This window comes from Lepisma saccharinum, chromosome 28 (genome assembly GCF_977018435.1).
Source record: "Lepisma saccharinum chromosome 28, izLepSacc3.1, whole genome shotgun sequence".
In the NCBI taxonomy this organism is placed as follows: domain Eukaryota; kingdom Metazoa; phylum Arthropoda; class Insecta; order Zygentoma; family Lepismatidae; genus Lepisma; species Lepisma saccharinum.
In genome coordinates this window covers 12,107,527-12,132,554 of record NC_139256.1, presented here as the reverse complement: position 1 = coordinate 12,132,554, position 25,028 = coordinate 12,107,527, and the positions used below count along the sequence as shown (strand labels likewise).

General features: G+C 37.6%; 1 protein-coding gene across 2 annotated transcripts in view; it reads right to left on the bottom strand.

Annotated features, from left to right (window-relative positions):
• The window catches only part of LOC145980954 (uncharacterized), a 67,324-nt gene that overhangs the window by 21,009 nt on the left and 21,287 nt on the right, over positions 1-25,028 (bottom strand). For both annotated transcript variants that reach the window (XM_083114038.1, XM_083114039.1), the window contains exons 8-11: positions 22,123-22,284; positions 16,690-16,810; positions 8,695-9,089; positions 5,493-5,645 (exon numbers count right to left, since the gene is read on the bottom strand). In XM_083114038.1, the coding sequence (XP_082970164.1) occupies positions 5,493-5,645; positions 8,695-9,089; positions 16,690-16,810; positions 22,123-22,284 (831 nt within the window). The remainder of the gene's footprint in view (positions 1-5,492; positions 5,646-8,694; positions 9,090-16,689; positions 16,811-22,122; positions 22,285-25,028) is intronic.

Sequence of the window (25,028 nt, the reverse complement as noted above, 5' to 3'; positions counted from 1 at the left end):
AATGTGGGCCAGGGATCCTGTAATCACGAACTGGATACTTGGTTATAGAAGTTACTTTGTTCCTGCTATTCAAGTTGTTCCCAAGCTCTCCGCTGCCATGTCTCGGCCGCCGATACAACGGGACCCGCACCCTCGAGGTAAGTCAACAACCCTCGCCAGCTACCGTTACTTCCTGTGCCTCGCGCTCCTGTGTGGTGACGTTCATCTGAACCCCGGGCCCCTCCAATGGAACTCTACCTCCCTCTCAGTTTATTACCAAAATGCTCAAAGCATAAAAAATAAACTCACCGACTGTACTACTCACCTGACGGAGCTGTTGAATTACGATTGCTTGGTGTTTACGGAGACCTGGCTGAACGACACTGTTCCAGACAATGAATTGCCTTTTGTTAGTCACTTCAATATTTTTCGAAATGATCGGCCAGTTGGAAGAGGAGGGGGTGTGATGGTGTGCATGAATGTGAAGTGGAAAAGCAAAATTCGAAAGGATCTGAACCGTGACTGTGAAATCGTGTGGGTTGAACTTAACATTGAGAAAGGTAGAAAAATTTTAATTGGTTCGTATTATCGACCGAACAGAAACTCTCCAGTGCAAATTCTGGAAGCCTGCAGGGATTCAGTCTTGGCAGCCTTAATGTGTGGTGACGTAATGCTTTTTGGTGACTTTAACCTTTCCATCGATTGGAACACCCCCACGTCTGGTACTCCAAACTGCCCGGCTGATCAATGGTTCATACACACATTCGTGAATGGCATTGGTTTGAAGCAATTCAACATGCATAAGACACGTGGTGATAGCAACTTAGATTACGTCCTGGCAACCCTGCCTGATCCAGAAATAACCCCGGAAAGAAACATTTTACCATCGGACCACGACTCGCTAGATGTCCTTGTATACCTGCCCCCCGTGGAGAAGAGAAAGTCTCGACCGCAAAAGCAGCCTTATCGCCTGTGGCGGAATGCACCCTGGGAGGACATTCGCCGAGCTCTTCATTTCTACCCGTGGTGTCTGGTGCAGGATGATGACGTCAACAAATCAGTGGAGATGTTTGTGAACGTACTGCACGCCGTGATTGATGACTTCGTGCCGACCAGGAAACCGAAATCGACCAAATATCCGGTGTGGTTTGACAATGAAGTTCTCCTGGTGTTAAAAAACAAAAAAGAAGCCTGGAACCTGTGGAAACAATGCCCCAATGTGCATACACACCAAACCTTCTGTAGTATTAGACGTCACTCCAAATATTTACTTAAGAAAAAATATAAGGACTACGTAGACAACGTAACATCACAGTGCCTTACCAATCCAAAGAAATTCTTTACTTTGTTAAATTCAAGAAAGCAGAAACCACGCGTCCCCATGGAAATCAAGTACAAATCGGAATCAGCCTGTGGAGATAAAAGAGTGCACTTATTCAACAGTTTCTTTCACGAAAACTTCACCTCGCATGCTTCAACCAACCCACTCCCCGACGTGCAGTCTGTCTGTTCACACTCTCTCTCCACTATCAATACCTCTTCTCATGAAGTTAAATCTCTCCTTGCCTCATTACCCATACACCGCTCTTTAGGACCAGATGAAATTCCCACAATTTTCCTCCGTAACACTGCTGACTTCTTGGCTCATCCTCTCTCTCTCTTGCTAAATAGGTGCTTCTCTGAAGGCGTGTTTCCTCAGATGTTCAAGAAAGCCAACGTTGTACCCATTCACAAATCTGGAGACAAAAATAGTGCTACATCATACAGACCAATATCACTCCTGTCACCTCTGTCTATAATCTGTGAAAAAATCATTAAGGACAGATTATTCAGATTTACATCTCCGCATATCAGTACTGCCCAACACGGATTTCTTCCAGGTAGCTCTTGCTTGACTAATCTTTCAGTTCTCCTTTCACATGCCACTAGGGCTATTTCCAAAAATTCCCAGCTAGATGTGATATACTTGGATATTTCAAAAGCCTTTGACAAAATAAACCATGCTCTTCTTATTCACAAATTACGAACTAGATTTAACATACATGGCAAATTTCTCTCCTTAATCCAGGATTATCTACACTCACGGACACAGCGTGTCACCCTTTCAGGCGCCTCTTCTGATTTTCTTCCTGTCTTGTCTGGGGTGCCACAAGGGAGCGTCTTAGGCCCTCTCTTGTTCATCCTATACATGGACGATCTCCCTCAAAGACTTTCCTCACTTCCTGTCAAGATACTCATGTTTGCTGACGACTGTAAACTTTTCAAAGAAATCTCAACCACGCAAGATGCTGTGATTCTCCAGAATGCTCTTTCCGAACTTGTCACATGGTGTAAGCAGTGGAATCTACAACTTAACCCACAGAAATGTTCCTCCCTCACAGTCTCTTTAAAAAAGAACAAAATACATTCTCATTATGTTCTTGAAAACAATTATATTACTACAGTTGCAACCCAAAAAGATCTAGGTGTTATCATAGATGAAAAACTGAACTTTAAGGAACACATCGCAGCTACAACTAAAAGTGCAATGCGCCTCTTAGGCCTCCTCTACAGATTCACTGAAATTGATACTCCAACTTCTCTTAGCCTGTTTTTCAAGTCATTCATTTCTCCGATTCTCGAATACTGTTCTCAAGTCTGGGCCATGGCTTCCAATACAAATCTTTCTAGCATGGATTCCGTCCTCAGCTTCTTTACCGCCATTGTTCGTCATAGAATTCCTTCTTTGCGGCATCTTCAGAAACCTGACATCCTGACTACTTTGAACATTCAGTTACTGCAGACCCGACGCGATATGGCCAATATGAAATTTTTCTATAAAATCATCAATGGGAAATTAAGATCTGAATTTCTTCTTACAGAATTCAACTTCAGAGTTCCCTCTCGATCCACCCGAAACACTGAATTGTTCCACAACTCTACCGCTAGGCTTTCCCTTATACAGCGCGCTCTATTCCACAGGCTGCCCCAGTTCTACAATAAACTACCCACAAACATAGACATTTTTGCCCCTGAAAGCATTTTCCGATCTTCCCTAAAAATGAATATGTAAATCTTTGTTTGTTTCCTTGTTTATGCCTTATGTTTATATTTAACTTTTCTTGTTTTTACCTTAAACCATCTTTACTTGTTATTGTTATTTGTTAGAGTTTTCAGTGTAAAATGGCCTTAAAAGTGCTGTATCTGAAACTTTGAATAAATAAATAAATAAATACAGTTGGTGAGCATATCAGGTGCCATCTTTGAATACGTCTCATTCGAGTCACTCACACCAGTGGCAGTGTAAGTTGGTAATGATGGAAATTATTATATGTAACAAACAACAGCACTTCTACAAACAAAAAAGCATTAATAAAAAAGTCATTATGGATTTTGTGGGTTTTAGTCAATATAAAATAGATGAGACACTCATGCAATGATTGGTTATTATCTTTTATTAATGATAGTAATTTTATAATTATTATAATTAATAAATAACTGCACATATATAATCTGCAAAGGAAGCAGTGATACAATAATGAAATGGTTTCTTGAATTTTAGTGATAAAAAAAAAGTGTAGGTCTGAGAGACATCACCCGGTATGTAAGTTTCTTGTATGGCATGGGTAAGCTATGGTTAAAACTAAACGTGTAGTCCTGATGAGCACTTCTGACCATGAAATGGACTTAAAACAAGCTTTTACATGTTTGTGTCTCAATTTAAATGTTCAGTTCATAAAATATGAAACAAATGTTAATATCAAAATATTCGATGTTTCAGGACAATTAAAAATCTTTACTGTCCACAACACATAACCAGAAGTATATGTGTTACATGAATGTAACAGCTTTGAGATGGAAGCGACGCGTGGCTCTTGGAATCCAAACTTTAGAAGTAAATGTCACTTGGCCTGCACCATTTTCTCAAGGAACTTTCAGACCGAAGCAACAAGTGACTTGTGTCACTTCTAAGCAGACCCTCAATAATCCATTCAACATTTTGATCCAAAGTGCGACAACGAGCTAAACGTCACTTGCATGTTGCTCGGACTATACTGTTTTCTCAATGACGTGCATCGTTCTGCTTCGGTCTGTTGTTCTTGCATGCACGATGAATGTTTTTTATATACTGAAGGTATGTCGATGGTCACCTGAAATCTCCTTCAATAGCGCGCATCCTGTTGCTTCGGTCTTGTTTGTGCATGCATGGTGGATGCTCGTTTATACTGAAGGGGCACTTGTCACATCAATGTGACACCCCCACTGTCATGTGTTGCTTCGGTCTGAATGTTCTCTATACTTAACAAGATTGTCATCAGATGTTAAGATTTAATTTAGCCTGAAAATCACAGAGAACAAATTGCAAGTACTGTTGTAGGAAAAATGCAGGCTTTTTGATAGAAAGTACCTTTCATAATCATGAATGGGCCTCTGGAGTGGAATAAAGTAATCCTGTTGCCTTGGGGTCTGAGGTTCAATCCTCAGTGGAAGCAGTGCTTTGGATCTCATTTCAATCTGTAGGTCTAGTCCAGATTTCTTAAATAGATTTTTCTTTGCCATGAAATGAGTGTCTATTTTACAATAGGGAGATAAAAGAAAATAATGGAACATGAAAAATACTGCCAACTTCTGTGTTTTCATTGATTTGAGACACTTTCATGAAAAAGCCGAAAAAAGCCCAACCAAAAAAGCCGTGGACAAAACTGTTTTTCCCCCCAAAAAAAGCCGTTTTTTCCTGACCACTTCTAACTCTAAATATGAGGCAGTACAATGTAAACTTTTTGTAAAAATAATTCTTCTTAAATTATGTTAAAAAAAAATGAACATTTTTCATGCATGTGTGTTTAGCCCGAGTAACTTGGGATAATAAAACATGAGTCTTACATACATATAGATATTCTATCTATATTTCAGGGAAAATATGTACTCTTAGTAATGAGCATACAATACAGAACAAAGAAACTGGATTTAAAAAATTACAAAATTTGGGACCGAATTTTAGAAATTAATTTTTAAGGCAAGCAGTTAGACTTAAAGGTGTTTTTCATGAAGAGAGATCATTATTTAAGGGGATGAGGGATGATTTCCCCGAGGTCCATCTCTCTGCAGCAGCTGGGGAGCACTGTTGCCAATTTAGCTCTTTTGGCTCTTTCATGCACTCATTTGGCTGTGAACTGTGGCACCTGCCCCCTGCCTCATTATGATGCCATCACTGGCTCCGACACCACAGACCAACTTTTGCCATGAGTATACATTTTGCACGTGACGTGATGATATTATATTGGCTGCGTCACCCCCACCCTCTCTTACCTCCCCAGCTACTTTTATATAGCACCGTCCATGGCTGAGGTGACAATACTGTTATTCGGGAATCCTTTATTTACGATTTCATACGACCACCAGTGGATTATTGAGATGGGTGATGCTGCCAGATCTAGACGGTAAAAACTAAGAATAAATTGTCATCACTTTAAAGTTAACAGTAATAGCAGTGCAGGTGATTAAGTTTTATAAAGAATTTATTAAATAATTACCCCATGTCTGAATTCATCGTGGAAACCTTCATGAGATACATCAGAGAACCTTACTGCTTTTGCATGGCCTGGGAGTTGCACGCTCTTCACTTCACCCTCTTCACTATGTCCCAACAGAACTTCACCCTCTGACAGGGCCAAATCATCTATGTCCTAAAAACAAGCAATTCAGTGTTACAAAGCAATGCAACAAATGCAGGGGTTTCCAAGAATGAATGGTGGGGTTTTGCGATTATTTGAAAGATACATTACAAGGTATACCTTGAAAGTGGTTTTATTACCTTCAGCAAGTCAACAGTTCTTACAATAAGCAAACAGATGATTTAGGAACTAAAGAAAATTATGAATTACCATGTTGTCCCAAAAATAAGCTGCACACTAAAAATTTGACGGGGAAAGGAGAAAAAAAGACAATACCCAGATATAAGGTTAACAATTTTATTCTATATACAAAGGCTGTCGCAGAGAAGGTGAGACAGATTTTTTCCTGGCTTGGCAACACTGCCTATGGTTTCGGCACTAGTCACATCGTGTAGGATGACTCATTCTGTTTCCGTAGCAAGTTTTCACATGTTGCGAAACCACGTTAGTGAGCAGCTGTGTTGATTTAAGTGGAACGTGTTTCGTTTACCCCTCCAGGTTTTTGTGTATAACATTGCTTTTCGTGATGAGTATTCAAGATGAACAGTGACATGCCATAAAATTTTGTTGGCGTTTAAGGAAAAGTGCTGCGGAAACATATGGAATGTTTCAACAGGCATATGCTGATCAAGACAGACTGAGTAGAGCCACAGTGTACCAATGGCACAAGTTGTTCGAAGATGGGCGCAAATCAGGTGCATCCTGGACAAAGACCATCTGTGATTAACGAGACGCTAGTGAATAAGGTTGCATACCGCGCTGGCTTTTCATATGCGACAAAGAGAAAAATAGACATTTTCCTGCATACAGTATACAGCCTGGACCTTGCACCCTGCGACTTTTGGCTATTTCCACTTTTAAAGGCTGCTTTACGTGGTCATCACTTCATGACGAACAAAGAAGAGATCACCGCAGCGCAAGTTTTCTTCAGTTCGCTACCTGACGACGAATTTTCAAAGACATTCACAAAGTGGCATGAGCGTATGGAGGCTTGCTTAACTGTCAATGCTGCCTATTTTGAAAAAGATGTACATCTACTCGATGTGGCTGATTTTGAATAAAAAATTTGTGGTTTGTACTTTTTTTTTGTTTCATTTTAACGATTCTTGGAGGGGTCCATGTACATGCTTTTTGACCTATTGTGCTCATTTTGGTCTCAATCGACAGCTAATGAACCAAATTTTCACCCTAGTACATTTGCTAGCCAATGGAGGTCGCTGTTTTCCTATACAGGAATTAGTCTCACCTTCTCTGCGACAGCCTTTGTATATCTAGTATTTGGAAAACAGTATGTACCCCCAGAATTTCCCTTCAACACATTTCTTTTCTTGTTAGGCATCGTAACAATCATTATTAACCCCTTAAGTGTGCAATTTGTTGAACAAGTCGCTACTGGAAAATGTATGTTTTTTCGTCAAATTCAGTATACACCTTCTGCATTGTGCTGCTGTGCGGAAGGCGTATATATACGCCGTATGTTTGTTTCAACTATATTCTATTTACTGTGGCGTATATAGTCACACAGACATTTGGTGAGATAGTTCTAGCAGTAGAAGAACAAAAAATAGAAGCAAGAGATGAAAAAGAAGACAAAACTAACTTTTCCCTTCTTCTTCTTTCTTTTCATCTTCTTCTCTTGCTTCTATTTTTTTTGTAGAATTATTTTCCTGTAGTTTACGGTTATTACAAGCATAAGAAAACAGCTTTTCGTCATGATGTTTCATAGCCCTATTATCCTAATTTTACATTCCTGGATAGAATATAATGTTATAACATTTTCCCAGTTCCTGCATTATATAACGGATTCTTTTAAAAAATTGCTAACCATTGTTATAACTGTATCTTTAGTCAAAATGAAAATAAATGTCTGATGAAGGGAGCGTGTGTTCTCCTGAAACGTCACAACGGAAAACTGTTTTCTTATGCTTGTAATAACCGTAAACTACAGAAAAAGAATTCTATTTTTTGTTTCTACTACAATTAGAACTATCTCAACATATACGCCTTCCGCACTACAGCAGCGCAATGTGGAGAGCGTATATATACGCCATCCACACTTAAGGGGTTAACTTCAGTAGTAACAAGTGCGTAAACATTTTTCTTAACACAGTGTAAACGAGCACAGTTTTGTTATGCACCTAACACATTTTCACTGCCCTACTATTTAAAAATAAGAAATAAGTGTAATTTGTAAACAACATACAATATGATGAAATGTCATAAAAGCCAAGGTTCCATTTATAAGCCTGAACTTTCCACAGTTGAAATTTGGATAGTGTGGCTTGTTTTTGGGCAAATACAATAACTAAAACACACTAAAGCAAATTGTGCATTAACTGAAACACACTAAAGCAAATTCTGCAATAACTGAAATGCACTGAAGCAGAATTCTGCATTAACTGAAACTCACTGAAGCAAAATTTTGCATTAAGTGAAACACACCAAAGCACCTTGAGGCACTGAAATCTGCACATTGTGCACAAACTGTTTGTAGTTGCTGAACCTAACAGAACAACTTTCAAGATAAATACTGTGTAATGTATATTTCACAATAACCTCAGGAAATCCTACCATTCATTCTCGGAAAGCCTGTACCAAAATTTTCCACACTAAAGCCATTAAGGTAATTCATATATTTAAATGTGTGTAAGAATGTCACTATATTTTAGGCAACACCACACTTAGAACTCCACTCAACGAAGTTTTTAGAATATTCACTTTACATGTAAAAGTGATAACAGCAGAATTGTCTTATTGTTAATTAATTATTTTTACAAAACACCATAACAATTAGAGCATAAATAATGCACAACTATAGTAACATTTAGTAATAAAAGCTATATTAATTCTAATATATATATCAAACCACCCCAAAAATTGCAACAAGAAAGTGGAAATTTCTGATAGTTCAAAAAATGGCCTTCTTCCTAGGGTATTTAATATACATTTTCTACTGAGAGACACCCTGAAAACTTCACAACTCTTCCATGTATGGCACATAATTATTATACAGTACAATAATATACTGACGAGTGAATGAAGAAATGCATAGGCTACACACCAAAGAATATGATGTACTGGAGACAAAGATAACATCTGATCCACTTGCACTAGGAGACTTCTGCAATGCTGTTTCCGCATGAACAGATGTTGGCTGTGGCTGCTCAGGGGAAGGAGGTGGAGGTGCACAAAGTGGGGAGTATGGAGGACTTGGTGATTTACGAGAGGAAACAGGTGTTGCAATTTGAGGTTCCAAATCATGCATCTTCCTTGGAGTAGATAATGGTGTTGGAGCAACTGAATTCTCTCCCACTTCAGTTCCACCTGACGGTAACGCTGCCTCTGATGGTTGGGGTGTTTCAACTCTGACAGGTGATGACATTCCTTCAGGAGTATGAACTGGTGTTTCGACTAATCTTTCCTCCTCATCCCTGCCATCTTCTGTAATGTTAGTTTCTGAAAAATTAATAATAATGTTTATGGACGATGTAATATCAATCTATTATCAACAACACTGTCAATTAGAGTACTGCATAGGACCACTTTCGTTCGCTCATACTTGTTATGTTCAACTTTATAGAATCAAATAACATTTGAATGTGACAATAATCATAGAAATATATATGGTATGGTAGTTTCAGCCCATAACCAACTACTCTATCATTCTATTTTATTTGCATATCACTATGCAAGACAAGGTCGTACATAGAGGTGCTGACTGTGCCAGTGACCATTATTTAGTAATTGCTAAATTAAGAGAAAGACTCTCAGTGATAAATCATAAGCAACAAAATCTAAAAGTTATAAAATTTAATACAGGAAAATTTGCTGATGAAAGAATTAAGAAAGATTACCAAATTAAACTGTCAAATAGATTTCATGTTTTGCAGGATTTAAATGATGATGAAAATATAAATGAAACAGACGTAAATAAGAATTGGGAGCACATACGTAATGCAATAGAATCAGCAGCTAAAGAAAGTATAGGATACCATAAACCGAGAAAAAGTAAGCCATGGTTTGATAATGAATGTCATAATCTAATAGAAATAAGAAATCAGGCTAGACTTAGGTGGTTAAATAACTCTGATGATACAAATCTAAACAATTATAATAGAATAAAGCGAGAAGTTAACCACACGTTTAGAAGTAAAAAAAGAGATTACTTGAAAAGCAAAATTAAAGAAATTGAAACAAACAGCAAAAATAAAAATATCAGAGATTTATATAAAGGTGTAAATGAGTTTAGAAAGGGGTGGCAACCTAAAGTAAACTTGATAAAAGATAAAGACGGTGATTTTCTAGCTGACCCAAGCAATATTCTAAATAGGTGGAAGAACTACTTTAATGACCTTTTAAATGTCCATGTAGGAGATAAATCAGAAGTAAATGAAGTACAGACAGCAGAACCTTTAGTTCCAGAACCTAACTTGACTGAAGTTAAAGATGCTATTAAAAGGCTAAAGAATAACAAAGCACCTGGCATTGATTTAATACCAGCTGAGTTAATTAAATATGGTGGAAATTCCTTAATATGTCAAATTCATAAATTAATTTGCTTAATATGGAATAAAGAAGAAATCCCTCAACAGTGGAAAGAATCCATAATTGTTCCTGTGTTTAAAAAAGGTGATAAAATGAACTGCAATAATTACCGTGGAATTTCTCTACTCTCAACAACATACAAAATATTGTCTAACATTCTTTTAACAAGACTAACCCCATATGCTAATGAAATTATAGGTGATTATCAATGTGGATTTAAACGTAACAGATCAACTACAGATCAAATTTTTCACATCAGACAGACACTTGAAAAAAAGTGGGAATATAATCAAAATGTCCATCAGCTATTCATTGATTTCAAAAAAGCATATGATTCGGTCAAAAGAGATAAATTATATAATATATTAGTAGAGTTTGGAATACCTAAGAAGCTTGTTAGTATGATAAAAGTATGCACCAGTGAAACAGAAAGTAAAATTCGTGTGAGTATTAATATGTCTGACAAATTTACAATTCATGATGGGTTAAAACAAGGAGATGCATTATCTTCATTGCTCTTTAATTTTGCCTTAGAATATGCTGTTAGGAAGGTAAAAGAAACTAAAGAAGGACTAAAATTAAATGGTGTGACTCAGTTGTTAGCATATGCAGATGATGTAGACTTACTGGGGGATGATGTGAATACAATTAAGAATAATGCTAAAATATTTTTCAAAACTGCTAGATATAGGTTTGGAAGTTAACAAAGAGAAAACTAAATATATGCTTACAGGCCGAAACCAAGTGTTAGGCAATAATCAAAATCTAATTAATGATAACAACTCGTTTGAACCAGTTTCCAAATTCAAATACTTAGGAGTAATATTAACATATGAAAATTTTATTAAAGAGGAAATAAAAAGTAGGCTTAATTCAGGAAATGCATGTTACTTCTCTCTTCATAAACTTTTGTCTTCTCGTTTAATATCTAAGAAACTAGAAGTTAAAATATACAAAACCGTAATTTTGCCTGTAGTATTATATGGATGCGAAACTTGGTCCCTTACATTGAAAGAGGAACATAAATTGAGAGTATTTGAAAATAAGATCCTTAGGAAAATCTTTGGACCTAAAAGGGATGAGGAGACAGGTGAGTGGAGAAGGTTACATAATTTAGAACTACATAATTTGTATTCATGTCCAAATATTATTATTATAATTATTAAATCAAGAAGACTTAGGTGGGCAGGCCATGTGGCACGAATGGGAGAGGAAAGAAGAGTTTACAGGATTCTTGTTGGGAAACCTGATGGTAAGAGACCTGTAGGAAGGCCAAGACGAAGATGGAGGGACAACGTTGAGATGGACGTAAGGGAAATCGGTAGGGATGGAAAAGAGTATATAGATCTTGCTCAAGATAGGGAAAGATGGAAGGCCTGTGTTGCTGCAGCCATGAACCTTCGGGTTTAAGAAGGCTAGAGAGTTAGTTAGTTAGTTATCACTATGTAAGACAAACTAAAACACACTTTAACATGTAGATGATGACTGTGTTCACTAAGTTTCAATTTCACCCATCTTTCACTTCACGAACCATATTTGAGGGCATACTACCACAGAAGGTTGGTTATATGTGTACTACTGGACTTCGAGCATATACAGTACTGATCATTTTGACTGTTCGAGCATTATTTGTTCAATAAGCGTCATCCATGCGAACTATTAGACACTCAAGCAAAAAGCCCTCGCTGTAGCACTCTACTGCCTACTCTTGAAAGTTTTCTTCATATGTCTCCAGCCAGTATGTCAATACTCTATAAGAACAGTCATCATCATTATCATGGTGTGGTGGAAGGCCAGAAGAAAATGAAGAGGCTTGACCTCTATGCCAATCCAGCCAGTGGCAGGAAACGGCAAAGGATGATGATGATGATGATGATGATGATGATGACAAGGACATTATGCAGTCAAAAATAAAACTTGTGAGAATACGCCTGATTTTTTGGGATGGAAAAATAAAACATAAATATAGTCAAACTACAGGGTGTCCCACGAACGGCGCAACTGGGAATTAAGAGTGGCGTTACTTTGTAACCGAAACCTGTACATACATAAGTCATACACCAAATGTTAGCCCTGTCCAAGTAGATATTTTTAAATATAGAAACAACAAACGGGGTGCAGTGTTGTTCATGCAGTGTTGCCAAATGTAAGTGAAAGTGTAAATTTATTTTTCCACAAAGCATGGAAAATTGCATGTCAAACATTCGTACGGAAATTTGGACGTCAATTTCCACCTTGGGTAGGTGGACTATTTCACCATCTATAGTTCAGAGAAGAAAACCGATCGTTTTCGCGTATAGCCAATCCTGAAATGCCTCGTAAAGGCGTACCGGTCCAAATGAGTGTTTTAAAAAAAATATGAGGTACAGTGGCAACACTGTTGATGTTTGAAGGCAACAAAAGGTGTGTTTAGTGATGGTCTATGACATGGAAATACTGGAAACAGGAAACACCATAATTTTCATTTTCTTTTTTTCCAGTTTCCAGTATTTCCATGTCATAGACCATCACTAAACACACCTTTTGTTGCCTTCAAACATCAACAGTGTTGCCACTGTACCTCATAATTTTTTTAAAACACTCATTTGGACCGGTACGCGTTTACGAGGCATTTCAGGATTGGCTATACGCGAAAACGATCGGTTTTCTTCTCTCAACTATAGATGGCGAAATAGTCCACCTACACAAGGTGGAAATTGACGTCCAAATTTCCGTACGAATGTTTGACATGCAATTTTCCATGCTTTGTGGAAAAATAAATTTACACTTTCACTTACATTTGGCAACACTGCACCAAGTTTGTTGTTTCTATGTTTAAAAATATCTACTTGGACAGGGCTAACATTTGGTGTATGACTTATGTATGTACAGGTTTCGGTTACAAAGTAACGCCACTCTTAATTCCCAGTTGCGCCGATCGTGGGACACCTTGTATGATTCTATGTTCCCATATTACACATTTATATATATATAAAGTGAAAGAGGAGAGAGGAAACACTCAACGGACGCAGAAAAACTTCAAATTTTTGTAATGGTATGTCACATCTTCAACGTTGTAGAACTTGGTGACAAGAACAGTTCTTTCGCCAGGCTTGTCAAAAACTGTGAGTGGGGGAAGGTGGTGGTGAGGGTGAGTTTAGGGGATGAGGGGCGTTACTGGGTGGCTTTGTTCAGGCCTGGAGGTGTGGTTGCATTCATGGTCAATATGTAGGCCCTCTCCCATCTTCTACGTATTGAGGTGTTGGTGGATTGGGGCAAGGAGTGGACGATCGCTACATGGAAGCAGTCATTAAAAGGAATAGTGTGGTGATTGGTGTGAATGGCAACAGCAAAGTCCAGGTTTTGGGTAGAGGAGCGGTGGTTGTTGATCCGGAGGTTCAGGTCTGTGGATGTTTCCCCCAGGTAGAAGCTCCCACAGATGTTGCAGGTGAGGATATAAATTAGGTTAGAGCTGTAGAAGGTTCCTTTCGGGTAGAGGGTGAATTTGCCAGTGGCAGTGTGGATCTGGAGGGTGCGGGAAGTGACAAATATGGGGCAGGTTTTGCACCTTGGGCAGTTGCATTTGTGGGCGGGTGCGACACACACACTCTACGTTCCCTCCTTCCCATCCTGCACAGTGATCCTGACACCAGAAATATCTTCCCCGAAAGCCCAGAGTGGTTTTCAAATGCCCCCCCCCCCCCATCTCCAAAACATCTTGGTCCACAACAATCCACCTACTCACAATCAACTCGCACCTGCCCTGATCCCAATACAACAAAATATTAGAATTAGAGTAGAGCCCTAATTTTACATTCCTGGATAGAACATAATGTTATAACATTTTCCCAGTTCTTGCATTTTAAGATTTTTCATCTTGGTGCCCTGAAAAATATAAAACTGAGGTTCCACTATATATCATGGATTTTATATTTTCCTGCAGTTTAGATTCTTCATGGAAAGGCCTCCTGAAGAAGATCTAATCAAGGCTGCACTGAATTTTGGGTTTTAAAAAGAATTTACACTGCAATTTTTCCTAGCCCCATTACATTTAAATTTCATCATGAATGGCAACAAATGTCACTGGAATTAAGAGAACAGATAAAAAATTAATTGATTTAACTGACCAAATACTGACTAATTACAGACCAATTTACTGATCGATAAATTAGCCTTTTAAAAGCGAAACATGGATTCTATCAACAAAAAAATATTATCTGCCATCCACCATTGTCAAAGACAGCCATAGGGCTAGGAAGTTGGTGACAAATGAACTTTTCTTCTGGGCTTTGAAAACCACGTCAAACCTGATAGTAGTCAGTTTCACTTCAGTCTAACTGAAGTGAAAACATTGTTTTCATTTTGCACTTTTTTTTTTTCCATTTTCCAGTCTTTTTTTGTTTTAAGTCATTTATCAGTATTTTTTATCATTTTTGAAGTTTCTTTCTTCCCCTTCCCAGTTGTTTCATGAATTTTAAATGCATTTGCTAGCATAATTTACGCATTTCAATTCCCTGACATGGTATTTTTAGCAAGTACGCCATTAATCGTAAATATGCACAAGCACAATATTATTTTAAACTGAAATCTTTAGCAATGTAATTAAATGTGATAAATTTACTTTTCTTCCAGCAAACATAAAAAAACATTGGGTGAAGGCTACCTTGAGTTTCCCTTGTTGGCCACTATTATAGCTTTAATCTGTGATTTTAAAACAAAATTAGTCACAACATAAAAAATATAATCTGATGCACACGAAACAAAACTGTATTTTCAGATGCTGACCAACTGCTGTATCGTGCAAGATCCACTCTGAAAGGAGGTAAATGACTTTCACAGAAAAACCTTGTGAATTATTTTATGAAACCTTGAAGTAAAAGTATAGAGAAGTACATTAGCACTTAATTGCTTTTTCCCCTTTGCTTAGATAATTTAAACCACCAAACAACAGATTTTATCAAATTATTTGACTAGTCTCTTGTAATTTATGAAAAATAAAGCTTTCATTTTAAGGGCGGAAATTATTTTTAAGTCATTTTTTGAAATTTTTAGGTCATTTTTAATTATTTTAAGGTCATTCTGTGGGTTATTTTTTAAGATTTTTTAGGTTACCAGCTTCCGAGCGCTAGTCATACCACATATTTATATTGAACACCAAGATGTAATTTTTATGAAGACATGTTTTCATTTTGTACTAAAAAGTTAATGAGGTATAAAGAAAAGTGATTGGATTGATTTGGTGTTTTAAGTCCACTTTATGAACAGTAAGGCTAATCGGAACTGGACCTACAGTTTAAAGTGGGATCCGAACCACTATGTGCCTCCACCGGGAATCGAACCCGGGACCCCTTGATTACAAGGTGACGATGCCATCGGGAATAAAGAAAAGTGACTTGGTAAACATTAAGTGGTGAATAAGATAAAAACCCAAGAAGGAAACCTAGCCTAGAAAATACATAAACTTTTCAGCAATTATGGAGAGTCGGTGCTCAAGGAAAGTGGTCATAATTCTTATATAATATTTACATAAAAAAGTTTTCGTCTAGCTGTATCCCTCAAAATACAATAACCATATCAAAAATATCAAATCAGAGCCATCAATGCTAAAAAAAAACTGACTGTACTGACCAACTTTAAAAAAAACAACTGACAAATTAGAGATCAAGATGAAAACCTGATTTTGTTTACATTTTAGGGAGTGGCAATGCCATCACCATGTAAACAACGTGTCCCCAGTTTGATACCTGGTGGAGGCATATAATGGTTTGGATCCCACTTTAAACTGTGGGTCCAGTCCCGATTAGCCTATCTATGCATAAAGTAGACTTAAAACAAAAACTCAAGCTAATGTGCAGCATGTCAATGAATATTTTTATGGGGTTTACCTTGTACTAAAACTTGAAAAGCTGCTTATTCAGATATTTATTTTACACAATCACAGTGCATGAATGGTACTTTTATATACCTAAAACTGTAATAAAAATATAAAATTATAATTACAAGCTATTCATAGTAACATTAGATTTGCAACAACTGACATGTCCTACCTTGAGTATACATTTTGTTTGCACTTGTCAAATAACTCACTATTTAATAGGACTGAGCTGATACCAATGTTTATGTTACCGCAAAACTTCCGTCGAGTACTGGAGATTATGCAAAATTTAAAGTTTCAATTTATTTTGCACAAATGTTGTGTGAAAACTGGATTTTGTGAGTACATAAGAGGAATTTTAATATTCTGATGTCATTCTTAAATATTTTGGAGCAAAACTGGTAAATTCATGCTTATAATTGGAATAGAATACTTACTCTCTCATATTATTCAATATTTTGAACAATTTTTAATTATTTTCAAGCATCGGTATTGGTGGGAATTGGTAAGAATATCGGTATTTGTACTGGTTCAAAGTGGTACTGGCTCAGAGCTACTCTTTGACAATAATTGCCTATTTCTGGTTATTTCATAAACTTTGGTAAATTCTATATATGATATCATGTGATAAGAATCTTTGGAAACATTTAGTACTACCTTCTTCCGATGCTTCCTGCTGAAGTTCCGGCGTTCTCACGGGAGTTGGTACTCTCAATTCCTCTTCCTCTTCTTCTGAGAGTATCTCGCTCACTGGCGATGGTGTGGGAGTTTTAATGTGCTGCAAACATCGAAATAAGCCCAATAATTAGTCACTCAAGCACGAAGAGAGTTACATCTGAAATGAGATTGGTACGAATACTTTAAAAAAAATGTGAAAATTTTACAGCTGCTAACAGAAATTTCAATTCGGGTCTAGATGCTTGATCACACATTTTGTAGTAAAAAGAGAAAGACAATTCTAGCATTTGAATTTGTTCCGACAGCATATTGACCTAGTAGATACTACTTCAACATTTTACAACAAGAGTGCTAGTCAAGATGTCTCAAAAAAGATTGGATATTTTGAAAAGGAAGTGTAGAGAAGAGAATCTAATCATGGAGAATGCAGAGAATACCATTACATAATTACATACTGCTGAAGAGAAGGGTAGATTTATGTCTTGAATATGACATCCAGTATATGACTATATTTTCCTAAGCAACCATTCATGCAGTCATCAAGGGACATTTGCATAGCTCGACGTAACAGTTTGTTGAGTTGAACAGATTTGTGAGAAAATCGCCCAGATTTCCATGATTAAATCTCTTGTAACTCTTTATTATATTCTCTATACCTCAGTTTCAAAATGCCCCATCTTTTTGAGACACCCTTTATATGATAAGACTGGAGGATACAAGTGCAGGCTGAAGTTAATACTTTTCTTCTGGAAATTGTATGACACATACGTATGCACATTTGCAAACGTATTCATGGAATTTCTTGGGGGCTTACAGTGTTCCCAGCTCAGAATACATTCTACTAAAGTGCCTCCATATTGGTTATGTACTGAATTCCCTTTAACAAAGTACACCATCTCACATCAAAACACATGGCACAAGTCACTAAATGTATGTTTATGTTAAGTTGATAATCTTTATTACTTAGGTTAAATTTCGTATTTCCGTGTTGCAGAATTGGATGGTTATTTCAGATTAATTTCGAAGGCTCACTGCCTTCATTCACTAAGGTTATGGCATCTGGAGCGGAGATGGTAGTGCATCACTTCTTTGTTAGTTCCCAGGCAGGTAGTTGCATTTTCTACCGTTTGGCACACACTTATTAACGTAAGTAATAAAGATTATCAACTTAACATAAACATACATTTAGTGACTTGTGCAATGTATTTTGATGTGAAACGGTGTGCTTTGTTAAAGGGGATATGTTAAGTACATAACCAATATGGAGGCTCCCATTTGGCAGCGCTGGTGTGCATTTCCTGGCTGCCAAACGGCAGAAAATACAACTAACTCTGCCTGGGAACTAACAAAGAAGTGACACACTACCATCTTCACTCCAGATGCCGTACCCTTAGTGAATGAAGGCAGTGAGCCTTCGAAATTAATTGGAAATAACCTTCCAATTGTGCAACGTGGAAATACGAAATTTAACATAAGTAATACTGCAAAATAATCTAACACAGTTATATTTAGTGGTTTTTATTTGATTTTATCTGTGATGTTTCGTTCTAAGCTCACATACATAGCCATGTGAGGTTGTGTTGTTGTATGTGTAGCTTGAAAAAGTTCTGGGAAACCAGAACGAAACGTCACAGATAAAATCAAATAAAAACCACTAAAAAAACTGTGTTAGATTATTTTGCTGTACAAAAAGTGGTTATGCGAATCGTCAGGAAGAACAAAGTAAGTACAGTCAACTCTCGATTCTAAGACCCCGGATTTAACGACCCTCTCGAAGTAACGACCCTTTTTCCGGGAACCATGAAAAATTTGAAGAAAGGAAAAAAATAAAAAAAAATAAGGAAATTGGCTGAAAAATACGTTTGTTGCACTAATTTTATTCGCTGTTTTGCAATTTACTTCACGAGCGCTCTGCGGGTCGCAAGTGAGCCTGATCTAAAAATAGACACCACCACACCATGCTTGAGTGATATCCAATAGCACTTGACCTCTGTCATTCCCTCCCCCAAGGGCAGCGACGGTCGCTACTTACGCGCCAGGCTTGTTTTGCCATTGTGATTTCGCTTGCTCTTGGATACGCGAGAAGAGAAGATCGAATGTGCTTAGATGTTATTTTAAATCGACCTTGACTTGTTTCCTTGTCCTAAGAGCTGCTGACAACTGAATGGGGGGGGGGGGGGGTGGCACCACCTTGAGAAATTAGAGATAAGATCGCAGGAATGTTCCAGAATACAGGTGCATGGTGCCTGGAAGTCTGGACCGTCTGTCCAGCTCTGACCTTGAGTTCAGCAGGTACCCGTGAGTGAGCAACTCTTGGCCTTGTAGCAGACAACTTTCAGTAACCGCTTTCATTCAAAACGTGTTCTTTGTTCCCTGTAACACTTCATAAAAAAGCGAAACTATTAAAGATAATAAAAGCCACATAGGCCAACTTAAGATCGTCAACCCGCTTAACCTCAACCCTCATCTCCATCCCTTGCTTGGCTTTCCTATCTTCATTCATTCTATTTACATGTCCATACCACTTCAGCTGGCGTTCCTCTACTACTTCAGTCATTGTCTTCTTTTATCTCTTCTCTTATTCTTTCATTTCTTATTCTGTCTCTTCAAGTTTTCCCCAGTGTTCTTCTAAGATATTTCATCTCTATTGCTTGAAATTTACTTAGATGTTTATCTTGGAGTGCTAAGCTTTCCGTACCATAGCCCATGATGGGAACTACAATTGAGTTGTAGAGTTGCATTTTTGTTTTTGTACTGATCTCTCTTTTTCCCACTAAAGTATTATTTGATAATATGCTGATGCTGCATTCTTTGTCCTATTCATTATCTCTTGATCAATTTTCCCACTGCTACTTATGATAGTTCCTAAGTATTCATATGTTTCTACTTTCTCTAGTTGTTTGTTTCGTACTTCGATCTTACGTGCATCGTAACTCCCGTTTCCCACTTCATACGCTTTCCTAACTGTACCAATGTCGTATTATTTGCCAAAAAAGTGTTCCGTTGGCTGAGTGACTTCTCTCTCTTTTACTCGCAGCAAACGTGTAGGGGGAAGGGAGGGGGGGCAGCGATGACGATTGCTTCAGCCACGATTTTCTTGCTCTTTCTTGCTCGTGTATGCACACTGGGTGATTTCAGGCGAGGGTGGAAGTGGACCGCTCTTCCTTTCCTTTGGCGTCTAAAATGGAGCAACCAGTCCTGGATACATTCTTGAAAACGAACAAAAAAACATAGGACAAGTAAAAAAAAAAGGCCCCTCCCCCTTCCCAGCTCATTCTCCCTCACACCCGGCAATGTCAGAGAGGCAATGTGATAATTGCAGAATTCAGGTCCTATTTTTTTCTATTAATGCTATTTAGTGCATAGGAAATATTGCCCGTATTATTGTCTGGTGCATAGTAAAACGTAAAGCAAGGGTCATTTCTTTCTTCTTTGCACTGCTGTTAAAAGTTCCGTCTTCGACAGTTGAGTTATCTTAATTTCTGAGGATTTTCTCTTCGACCACCTGTTGCTCGAACTTCCAGCCAGTCTCCTTGTTTTTACACTGCAGATGGCGCCAGTGTTTTGTCTAGCGTCTGCAAAGCTGTCGCTTGCCGATAACAGTGATTTGAAGATAATGAAATTCGATCTCCAGAAAGAAAAAAAAAAGAGATAAAACAACTTCATGTTCTGCACCTTCTGATAAGCAAAACTGTAAATTTTATCTTGCATCTGACAAGAATAAACTTCCTCAACACTCGGAACGTGTTGGAAGGAAATGCGCACAATATAACCGCTACTTTTCTCCAGAACCATTCATTTGAGAGAAAAGAAAGTGCTCAATGTAGGATTGGACGCTGAGACCGATTTAAAGAAACATTATTCAAGGGGAAAACGTTTGGAGGAGCGGATGTTTGACATCGAGAATAATCCTAAATCCAACATAAAAACGTCGATTAACGTGAAAGTAAATAACGATCTCCCATTTTGATATCTAAAAATGCGCAGGTTTCATAAAGCTTGTTTTGAGTTCATTTTATGCTGATGGGCTAATCGGGACTAAATATACAGTTTAAAGTGAAATCCAATTCCAAACCCGAATGATTATCGACTGCGATGCTGTTTAATGACGTGTCCTAGAATATGCATTGGGTGAAAACAGGTCTCAAGTTGCGTGTTTCCTTTCTCACGCTGGATTACAATGCAAGTCGAGGAAGGACTGCTCCCTTGAATGGGGGAGGGGGTGACTATGAAGTTGGTTGAAGCAAAGAAAATGTAACTTTTTTTTACGTTGTATTTTACACAGCTGAACCACAACAAAATTTACAGCCCCACCTTTTTTTTCTTCACTCTCAGGTGGCTAGAAAGATTGTGTTGTTTCTCCCGAGAGATCTTATCTTACCAGTTAATCTTGTAACAGACAATGATCCAGTAGACCCGTATAAAATCCAACATTCATTCTGCCCGATTATCTCCCGACTTTTGCTGGCGCCAGTGAGACTGGTGTCAAGATTCTTTGAGTTTCGCTTGCAATAAGGGAGAGATTGTTTTCTTTTCAGTAGGTCTCAGTGCAAACTGGTTTCTCATGAACTAGAATTGTAAGAATTTCCTGGAAGAGCAACGACTGTGCACAATTGAAAGAAAGTAACATTATTTTAAATTCTTTATTATTTGAAAACTTTGTCATGTTCTATTTTCCTTCTCACAACATGCGTCATGTACATAACAGGTTGTATAACTACCAGTATAAATTGTGTTACCGTCTCCTAGGCATCTTTGTGTCCGTTTGAGCCCTGTTTAAGCTGAAAATTGGTGCAAATTCCAATAACGACCCCTTCGAAATAACGACCCTTTTCCTGGGAACTGTGAAAGGTCGTTGTAACGAGAGTTGACTGTAATACTTAAACCGTGTTTACCGCATCCATCATGAATTGATAATCTTTGCTTTACCACTTCATATGCATGTATGGGCATGGCCTATTATTACATTTCAGGACTTATCTACAAAATCACTTTCATCTTTTGGAATTTTTCTTGCTTCACATCACTTTTCTGCTTTGTTAGGTTATCACAACAATAAGAAACTGACCAAGGGAAAAATACAAAGCAACAGTGATGCCCATGTTCTTACTGAGGCTCAGAACCTTCAATGGTAAAATCATGAGTGAAGCATCATATTTCTCATAGTTTTTGTATTATCATTATTAAAGTTGCGTAATGTTCATATCAAACTGAAAAAAACTCGCTGGCATAATATTACTTGTTCTAATGATCAATCTGCAAATTGAGAATCTTCGAACCTAAACTTCAAACTATAAGTTGGATGCTTCTGGAAGCACCTTCTGCCCAAAGTTTCTCGTTTATTTATGGCAGTCAGTTTTGCTACCTTATCCATCAATTTCCACACCACAAGTCTCAGTTTCTAAGCCTTACCTCATATACACTAGTCTCATCCTGTTGGGATCCGGATTCTTCATTTTCATTTTCTTCTTTCTCATTGGCTAATTCGTTACATATGTCATGAACAGCTTCACCCAGTACCTCCACAATTACATTTGTCAACATTTGATCATTAAGTGCCAGCCCATCTTGAAACTTCCATGGAACAAGAAAGAAAAAAATATTACCATTAAAGTTATGAGAAGATGTATGTATAAAAATAAATACTACAAACAAATAAATTCTGAAAATTTGACCTGGTTTACTGCAACAATTCCTAATTAGTGAATATATTTATTATATATTTAGATATAATAGAAATAAAACACTAATGCAGGCATGTTAGCAAAACAATACTGGAGTCCGACAACTTCAAATTTTCAAAAGTTGGTTTACCACCTGTATACTAGATCAGTGTTCCGCAACCTTGTTTTACTCACGGCACACCCCAGACGGGTCGAGACTCAACACGGCACACCAAAATGTCTGTCCCCTCAAAATCATATAATTACGAAATATTACGTTGTTATGTAATCAATTATTATTATTATCATTGTTGTTATTATTATTATTATAAAACATGAATAGACTTATGAATTTATTAAAAATTTATTAACTTTAATTCACTGTAGGAAATACACATTTCTAATACGAATTTTAAAGTAAATAACTCTACTCATACCTTCAATGTGATACTTGAGCCTGCTTAGCTGCACACAGACGGCTGATTCGTGGCGGAATCGTTGACAAAGCAAGCCTCATTTCTTCATCGATGGATTTGACTCTTTCTCTCTCTCTTTGATGTTTTAATTGCAGTCAACGTCGAGAAGCCCAGTTCACACAAATAAGTAGTTGAAAATGGTAATAACTTATCAACTGCCATCTCGGAAATAGCCGGGTATTCACTGCTTATTGACAACCAAAATGTATTCAAAGGCACTTCGAAAAATTTTAATTTCAATGTTCTCTCTGGTTTCAAATCTGCCAGTTCCTCTTGTAAGCGTAAATTTTTCTGAAGATATTTCGAATCCATACTGAATGGATCACGAACCCAGTCAAAATCTTTAACGCTATCTCCAAAATATTTTTTGAAAGTCTGCTGCAAGAGTACTAAATGTTCTTTAATTAAGTCCAACACCTTGTTATCGTCAGCAAGGGGCCATACAGTTTGGAACATCTCGCACGATCCATTTTCAATTGTCTGTATCCTCAAGTTCAACTTATTAATAAATCCTTGAATCTTGTCCAAATTAGTCAGAATATTTTCGTTTCTACCTTGCATTTTTCTGTTTAGTTCATTCAAGTGTTCGAAAATATCGGAAAGATATGCCAACTTCATCTGCAAATAAATCCACATACTCATGCCCCTCAATAGTCAAAAATGAAAGTACTTCCTCTTTAAGTTCAAACATTTGCGTTAACACTTTACCTCGAGATAACCATCATACTTCTGATCCCATTTCTTGACACAAAACGTTAAAGAGCCACATATTTAGGGGCTGCGATTTGATGAAGTTCACAACTTTTACTACTTCGTCCATCACAATTTTCAGAGGAGATGGCAAAGACTTAGCAACAATGGATTCGAAGTGAATGAGACAATGGTCGGTTCGTAAGTTAGGATTTACTTCGCGTACTTTACCCACAAATCCTTTCACTCAGCCTGTTAGAAGCGGCTCCGTCTGTACAAACACTAACGCAGTCCTCCCATATTAATCCATTACGGACCACATATTCATTAGTCGTACGAAATATTTCTTCACCGGTTGCTCGCTCGGGTAGTTCTTTGCAAAGAAAAGAAATTACTTGCAATTACATCCCCATCAACATACCTTATGTAGGAAAGAAGTTGTGCGTGACCGCCAATATCGGTGGACTCGTCGTTCTGAAGTGAGAACTTTCGACTGCTCTTTATTTTCTCCTTCATAATGTCTTCGATGTCAATGGACATGTCATTAACTCGGCGGCTGATTGTGTCAGCAGAGAGGAATTTTTGAAATTTCAGTAGGAGCTTCTGAACCCAGGACTATTTTTACCATTTCCTTACACGCGGGCATTAACAACGTTTCTGCTATTGTGTGTGGTCTTTTGGCCTTTACGATAAGTTCGGCTACCTTATAGCTAGCTTCCTGTACTTTTTGCGAAACACGTACCGACGTAGTCATGAGCGTCACTTGTTTTTTTATTTTGTTCCAACAACCGACGAAAATAATTCACATCTTTACTTAACAGAGAGGAATAATTTGTTGACAAATGTCGTTTTAATTTACTGGGAACCATAGCAGCATTACTGAGTTTTTCACCACATAACGCACTCGGGGATTAGGCATGTTTTGTCACCACACCAAAAAAACCCGTAAGATAAATAGTTATCACTATATTGCCGGTGATCTACTTTCTGTTTCTTTTTTTCGGGCTCGATGGTTTCACTACTTGCACTCGAGGACGGGCCACTCCGTACAAGGAACTTATCCATATCGAAAAAAGGAAATAGTAAGACTGGTGTAGCAATCCAATATTCGCAATACTGCAGAGCACAGCTGTGATAGATCTGAACTGAAATACTGTAATGGTTGTCTGACAATGTGTGGGTCCTTCGGCGAAGGAAAAGAGCAATAAAGTTTAAGAAGCGCCGACAAACAGGCACAAAACAGCAAGCCGTACACAAAAGATGTAGTGTTACAAACAAAGAACTCGCTTGAATAGCTCTATTGTATGATTGGTGCGGGCCGCTAAAAGGCTTGCTAAAAGACTTACGCGGCTTTCTTTCCGGTGAACACAAAGCTTGCTGCCTGTAACCTATCAAACCGGCCCTATATTACAGGTGAGAATAGATATAAGATGAGAAAACTATAACAATATTGAGTAAATAAATTACATTTAATTTCTATGAAAATATA